At 44.0% G+C, this 7,478-nt stretch overlaps 1 protein-coding gene across 4 annotated transcripts; it reads right to left on the bottom strand.

The window, feature by feature from the left end:
- Window positions 1-1,704: 1,704 nt before the first annotated feature.
- Window positions 1,705-6,814, bottom strand: LOC115546508 (uncharacterized). Of its 4 annotated transcripts, none has more exons than XM_030360022.1 (8): window positions 6,736-6,814; window positions 5,359-5,396; window positions 5,151-5,189; window positions 4,771-5,062; window positions 4,366-4,505; window positions 3,090-3,303; window positions 2,521-2,690; window positions 1,705-2,241 (listed from the first exon to the last, which is right to left on the bottom strand). In XM_030360022.1, exons 2-8 carry the CDS (start codon window positions 5,390-5,392, stop codon window positions 2,171-2,173), a joined length of 960 nt encoding a protein of 319 aa, XP_030215882.1. In that variant the 5' UTR covers window positions 5,393-5,396; window positions 6,736-6,814; the 3' UTR covers window positions 1,705-2,170. The 4 variants fall into 4 exon arrangements, with proteins under 4 accessions (XP_030215882.1, XP_030215881.1, XP_030215883.1 ...); XM_030360021.1 differs by lacking the exon at window positions 6,736-6,814 and adding an exon at window positions 5,600-6,729; XM_030360023.1 differs by lacking the exon at window positions 6,736-6,814 and adding an exon at window positions 6,458-6,729.
- Window positions 6,815-7,478: the final 664 nt, after the last annotated feature.

Raw genomic sequence — 7,478 nt, 5'->3', positions numbered from 1 at the left:
AAAGAAGTAAAGCTTCTATGCACCGACTGATTGTTTTAAGACCCACCAAATGTAAATATATATCATGGCGCGTTACCACCGGCGGATGCGGGTTGGTTCCATTGATTGGTCAACAGAATAGTCACTTCCGCAAACACATAACCCGCAAGATATTTCTGGACAACGGCGAAAGCATAGTTTTTTGAAGAAAATGACGGACAAAAGTTTGCAGTCCTTCTTCGATGTTGTTGCTCTTTGTTTATTTGTCGTGTTTTTCTTTTTCCTTGGATTTATCAGCAGGCTACACTGTGTCGGGCTGCTATGAGGTCACGATCAGTGGCGTCGGGGAAGCCCCCCAGATCACGCGGTGCAGGGGCCCCCAGTGTTAGGGGCCCCACACTGCGCCCAGTGCCCACTTGCCCACTTATTTATTTGTGAAACTTTTTTGCCTCGTTACAGAAATACTTAAAAAATAAATAAAAATAAAAATAAAAATCGAAGTTACAAACTGAAAATAATAACAAACTATTTAGCCACCTCTAACGTTAGTTTCTAACAAGACGGCAAGCAGGCAAGAGGCTGAGCAGCCCGTTGCTAAGCACCAGTCATTTGCTCTCTTGTGATAGGCTATCCGTATGATCACGTTTGTATTTTACATCTATAATATAGACATTATGGGCTTCATGCAGCTTTTCCAGGCTTTCCTGACTAGTCAAATTTTCCCCCTTGTTTTGTTATAGGCCTATTATTTTATTATGATGTATGAACAATGTTGCAATGTGAATTAATAAGGAACTGAATTAGTAGGCTAGCGAGACACTGTTTAGGCATGTTAAAGCCTATTGCCTGCCTGTCCCGATATATCCTTAGGCCCGGCCTAAATTATTTATTTTCTTCTATGTACATGCGATATTTTCTTTATAACTGCATGTGCAATGTTCTGAATCATTTTGGAAATAGATGTATGTTCTGTAATGTCTTAATTGGTTAGCACTGGTATAATTAAGCCCTTTGTGTTTAATGAACCTACAGTTGCTTAACTAGCATTTATTTTGATAATGATATTCATTATTTCATACAGAGTAAACGTAAATGTATCTTGGGCACATAGACTTAATGCGCTGGCCAGCCTGTCAAGGAATTTGGAATTCTGTAGTTAAATCTGCGAAGTGAGTGGTAGGCCTATGTTGGTTTGTGGGAGGGGCATTATGCTTGGACTCTGCAGGGGGGCCCCGGATAATTGTGCTTCGCCACTGGTCACGATGCTTACATAGCTGCCGTGGCTATTGCATCCTGCTTAAACCCCGCCCCACCGTAAGGGTATTGTCGGCGGCGGAAACGTGAGCCGTAACTGAACTTGGCCGAACCGCAACTTCCCTATTGGGCCAAGGCATGCTGGGCCGAAGCGACAACCACCGGTCGAAACGCGCCATCAGTTCATACCTGAAAGGCACTAGGACCCTAAGGACCACGGCTTCCCCAGGGTCCTAGCGCCTGTCAAGTTGTCCGCCTGCACGTTAGATCTCTGACTCCCCTTATCACTAACTGACTAGACTCTGGCCCTATGATGCGAGGCTAACCTCTGAAACCTGAGGTCATGAGACAAAATTATTATTAAGACTGCCACGGTCCCACTGCCCAAACACATTGGTCCCGTAGTGTAACTTCATTCCAAACATCATTTAGCATTTTAGTTATTGAAATGACTCGTAGACATAAGGTGTTAATGTTTAAAGCCGGTTTATTGCAGAGTTTGCAGACAATGAGACATGAAGATAGTGCTCCATATTGCAATGTAGGTAATCTCCCTGAGTGCAGCCTCAGCCAGCCCCAGAGTCCAATCAGTCTGACTCGGGCCAGGTGAGGCTGCCTCAACCAGTCATCCACCACACTCACTCCACAAACCCCCAACCCCAAATTGAGGCTGTGGAGAAGCCCCAAACCGATGTTTACTGTTTTCATCTTGAACCCATGCATGACAGTCCTACATCTGCTCATAAATAAGGTAATTGATAACAAAGTAAATATATCCTTTATGCTATGCTTGAACAAAATATGGCCTGTCACAAAGCCTAAAATGACAAAATGCAGAACTAGCAAGCTACCAGACACTCTGAGCTAAAGCTTCTGAACCTTCACTCTACTTAGGACATCTTCGGAATCAGCCACTTTATTCCCCAATGAGGCCAAGTTAGGTGCAGTGAGTTTGATCCTCTCTTGTGGAACTATAGAAGCGCAACTTATTCACTCCTTCTGTTGGACCTGCGGAAAAATTAATATAAGAACATGAATGAAGGTGGTGGAAAATACCTACTGCTCATCACAATTCTAGGTTGGGCGTAATACTCATGAGGACTTTTATTTTCCCAAACAGGAAGCGCCAACCTCTAACTATTTCCAGCTGTTTTTAAATGTTAAAAAGTTGAATGGAAAAGGAGATACTTTATCAAGATATTATCTGAGACCCCCTTGTGCAGGTAGAACATGCATATATTTGGCTTGATAAGGACCTGGTAATGGCTCTATAGGCTGGGCACCGACCTGTGAAACAGATGAAGTTAAGATGTTCTTCACAGGAGCGTTGCCTCCATGTGGAAGGTTCCACGCTGGACACGCCCCCACAGGGGGAGGGATGGTGTGAGCCGTCGTCCCATTGGCTGAAGTCCATCGGGTCACCGGACATCCAAAACCAGGAGCTTCCTGAGAGGGACCTACCAACATTGAAAGAGATGAAAGAGTTACCTGGGTGGAAGGAAGAATAAGTGTCTCAATATTCAGCTTTTGTTAGTTTCATGGTATTTAATAAGACAAAATGATGGACGGACAGATGATCATGAGGCCTTGGTTCCACGCCAACGCAACGCAAGGACCACACAAACGCTATGACGCAGTCGTGAACCTGTTTTTGGTTCAGGGTCGCGTTTTAGTGAGCGGACCAATCACAGCCCTTGCTGCTGCGTCGCCGCGACAGAAGGTTAACATTTTTGGGAGGTGCATGTCAGGGCCTTGTCAGGACGCAAGGAGGGTCCGCACGGACATACTGGGTCTGTAAACCCCCTTGTGTTGCGTCAACAGGGAACCATAATCAGCCCTTAAGGCCTGGCCAGTACCTGCGCAGGCCCACCCAGAGGTGGCTGGTTAGTGGGAAGGGGGTCCGAGCCACCAGCTCATCAACCATCTCCTGGTCTTCTGGGCCCAAGAGGCTTAGCAGGTCCCAGTGAGAGTCTCTGCAGTAGAGCAGGGCGTCTGACCAGCACAGCGGCGTCCCCACCAGAGTGATGTTCCTCCCCATCACCTGAGTGCTCATGGAGGGTGCAGCAGGCTCTGGGGAAGCAATTGACAGTGTGGTGTTGAGGGAGTTCTACTCTCAGCTCTGTAATTCTCCCTCTAAGTATCTGAGCAACACACCTCATCCCTACCCACTATTTACTATTAAGACAAGTATCCTTGATTACAAAACAACCCCCTTATCATGGTTCGCCCCTGGTTTTCCCATTCACCTGCCTGCCACCCTGATCTCCCCTAATTAACCCAACCACCTCCACCTGTGATCCCTCTATATAAATCCTCTCTCTCCACTCAGTCTCTGCCAGATCGTCTCTTGTTCTCACAGAGCTTTCCTGCAACTCCTGAACTGTTTCTCCTGAACTGTTTCTCTAACACTGATCCTCCAACACCGATTCTGCCTGTTTCCGACCCCTCGCCTGTCTGACCAGCCGCCTGTTGTCGAGTCCCTGCCAGCCTGTCTGCTTCCCTGTTTCCTGCCCCTCGCCTGCCTGTCTGCCCTCCCGTTGTCGACCCATCGACGATTCCCTGCCCACCTGTCGGTGACTTTACTGTTTGCTCTCTGCCTGCCTGATCCTGTACCGAATTAAATCCTTGAAACTGTCCTCAACTGTCGTCTGTCCGTGCACTTGGGTTCTGCCTAACCCCCCCCCCCCTTTACACCCCTAAGCCTGGCAGTGTTAATGCCATGCTCTACCATTTGAGCTATCAGGACCAGCAGCATTTGACCAATAATGGCTGACCAAAAGTGGTACTGATGCTGTCATGGTCTGTCGTGTTTTGGTGTGTTTCCCTGTGTTTCCCTCCTGTGTTGATTACTGCTCCCTCCCCTATATGTCTCAGCTGTTCCTCGTTGCGTTTGCTACTTAAGCCCTTGTCTTTCCTTTGTTCCTCGTGCTGTCATTGTGGTTAGTTTGCCCTGCGTGTTCTCTGTTGTCACCTGTGTTCCCTTGCTCCTTGCCTTAGCCTTTTGGCAGAAATAAAGTGCTGTTCTCCCTAAACCGTCTGCATCTGGGTCCTACCTGCCTGCCTGCACCCACAACCCTAACAGGTACACCCATACCCCATTGATGATTATGTAACGATGGTCTGGTTTCCTACCTCCGTACACTTTGACCTCACAAAACGTCAAAACGTCTGCTACATCAAAGGACTGGTATAAGTTGATGAACCTTCCTTCCATTCCCCAACACTTGACAGTCTGAGTCAAGCAGCCTGGGTCATCGTTGATTATGGCACACCTGAGGCAAAGAGACGTTGAGAAGATACAGTAGTTTAGTGAAGGTAGGTTTCAGAGACTAAATTCCAGTAACTGGGGTGTGTCCAGGTGTACTTCAGCAGAGCACTGGTTGTGTTTCCTTATTTTCTGGGAGTAAACTATGCTAAACTTTTTATCCAAAGACACTTAAAAGCAGGTTGAGGTCATTGGGGATCAAACCCAGAACGTTTCGGCTGGGAGTCTAACAGTATTGGGTGATAGTAGGGTAGGTTTTACCAGTGATTCACCTTGAGTTGTCGTTTCCGTTGTTCACCAGTGAATTCCCGATGAGTATTTCAATGCCGTTCAGCCTCTCCCTATTGGTCTCCCTATTAGTGACCTGGATCTCTGACACCCGGTACACACCAGGCAGCTCCAGCCTCCACCATGGTTCAGCCTCTTCCTCGGTACGGCTGCAGCTGGTGTGCGACCACACAGGGTCGGTGTTCCCATCAATGGAGTGTTCAGCCTTCCCGCTGTCTGAGATGGTTGTAGACTGAATAGCCGTGCCGCTCAACGCCACGTTAATGCGGGATGCAGCTTAATTGATAAAGAAACCACAGGATAGTTGATCAAGTTGATGAACTTGATAAACTCATCTGCCCCTAAATACGGAACATAGGAATACCTGAAAAGCCGGTCGGCTTCCACAGGAGGACCACGACACCTGGGGATGCCAACATACTATTTACTTAAAAAAATGTATACTTGGCTTTGCTAATATCAGGCAATACTATCACGAGCATATATCCTGCAACTATTGTATCCATTATATATTCTAACTATTCGTGGTGGGAATCTTACACATAAACAAAGGATGAGATCTTATTACCTACCAATGAAACTACAGATGAGATGACTGGACCCCATTATTCTGGAGGAAAAACATGGTAAGTCCATAAATAATACTAGCTATTTGGTTTACATTCCTTCATATTCTTACAAGTGAAAACATATAGATCGTTTGAGATGGAGCCATAAGTAATTCACATGTAAAATGATTCTTAGGAGTCCAAAAAGGGAAGAATCTACCCATACAGAGCAAAACAATGAAACAATAAAAAATATGGTACTCACCAGCAGAGTCAGTAGGTCAATTTAAAGGAACAACAAGAAATAGAGTGGAGACACTTGTCCTTTTCCCCTTCATTACACAACAATATAATACACACAAATCTGCTCCTATCCTTGCTGCAATGTGTTGACGTTTCTCACAAAGTAATGTAGCCAATGGCTGTCAGGTGAGATCAGACAGTAAATTGAGCAATGCCACAGTCAAGTCATTAGTATTCTTATACCTAATAGTCTATACAAATAATGTTAGCAAATATCCAAACAAAATAAGTGTCTGCGTTTCAAGACTAATGGATGTGGACATTTGACTTATTATACCTTTCACCTCTATAGATCTGCTGTTTTTAACCTCTTACCTAATACCCACATTTAACCTTCTTACCAGCTAAAATAAGCAATGTATCAAATGTATTTTAGAAAGCCGAAGTAGCTTGTAGCTACTCACTACTCACACTACTTCTACTAGTCCTTGATATGCTTGCAAACGGCTTCTTGTTTTGTTGGTACTGGCATTCCTTTTGAATTAGTGACTATTCTGAACATTGTAAGTCTTTGTAAATTAAAAACGTATTTTTCTCACATGAGGAGCTGAAGCTCTGCAATTCCTTGAAGACGCCTAATAGATAACCAATGCTTACAAAGAAAAAACACCCCTTCTAGACTCACACTAAATTAAACATCTCATCTAAATTCAGGTAAGACAGATGAATGCGAGTTCTCGACGTATCCCTTTAATAGTACCACTGAAAACACATTGTCTAGGGTTGTGGTTTGCCACAGCTGGCACTTTAATCATGCTGATGATATAATGAACAGACTTCCCTTTGATTTGTTGAGATGTCAATGAGTTATTTTAATTACCAGCTACTGCCTGGTCTTTCTCTGTTTGCCTCTGTACCGTCCTCTCCAGTTCAAAATGCTAAAAATATTCAATGGGATAGAATTCTTTTTTGGTATTTTTCCTCCATGCATTCATAATAAATTAGTAATGAGTACCATTTTAGAATTAAGAGTTAGGATTTTCTAATGATATGTTATTCTAAGTAAAACATTTATTTTTCAAACCCTTTTGGATCTAGGTAGGAAGTACAACCAAAGCACAAGATATAGTACGCAGATAGATAAAATGGAAACATTACGTGCAACTGCGCCCATTGACCAGGGAAGACTGAAGGACGGTGAATATTTGCAAACATTATTTGTATAGACCATTAGGTATGGTACAAAGTACACTGAATACCAGACTGTGACGTCGCCAATTTAAATGTCTGATCCTGTGTCTGAGCTCTTGTGACAGGAAGTGACTCCAGTTGGGTCAAGTGGAACACGTCAGCTGGATCTGTCATGTTCCCTACTGGCTGTGGCTTGTGTGTGAGGCGTGAAAGTCCATCCGCGTTTCCGTGCTGTTTTGTCCCTTTAAAAGGTCCCTTGACATGAAAATCTCACTTTACGTATGAGATTTTCTAATTTTTTTTTTTTTTTTGAGTTTTAAGCATTATTATTAGGGGTCTGAACACTTGGCCCCTATTGTTTCTGTAACGTGTTTTTCTTCCCCTCAAATTCTGTAAAAGTAATACTTTAGGTATCGTTACCAATAACCCCCTCTACCCATAAACCCAAATTTGTGGTACTGCACCTAAAGGCGGCGCTATTGTAAAAAATCATGAATTAGGCTTAGTTCTCCGCAACAGATTGACCTGGACTCAAAATTAAAAAGATTCAAAGGCTACAAAAATTATCAAAAATTCATCAAAATCGCCACATACAATCTTTAGACCAAGCCTCACAAAAATCATTGAGCAGAATTTGTTTTACTTTTTTTTCCATTTGAGAAATATTGGCCAATAAAGTTGGAGCAGTTGGCCCATTTTTCTTATATGAC

The sequence above is a fragment of the Gadus morhua genome, chromosome 7 (genome assembly GCF_902167405.1).
Source record: "Gadus morhua chromosome 7, gadMor3.0, whole genome shotgun sequence".
Lineage (NCBI taxonomy): Eukaryota > Metazoa > Chordata > Actinopteri > Gadiformes > Gadidae > Gadus > Gadus morhua.
This window is presented reverse-complemented; position numbering and strand designations above follow the sequence as displayed.

What these genes read in the sequence shown, in the direction of transcription:
- LOC115546508 (XM_030360020.1), bottom strand. Translation starts at nt 5,422, where the DNA reads ATGGACTTACCATGTTTTTCCTCCAGAATAATGGGGTCCAGTCATCTC. An exon ending in AACGGAAACGACAACTCAAG is followed by an intron (nt 4,506 to 4,770) that starts GTGAATCACTGG and finishes TCTTTGCCTCAG; the next exon opens with GTGTGCCATAATCAACGATG. An exon ending in TAACTTCATCTGTTTCACAG is followed by an intron (nt 2,242 to 2,520) that starts GTCGGTGCCCAG and finishes ATTTTTCCGCAG; the next exon opens with GTCCAACAGAAGGAGTGAAT.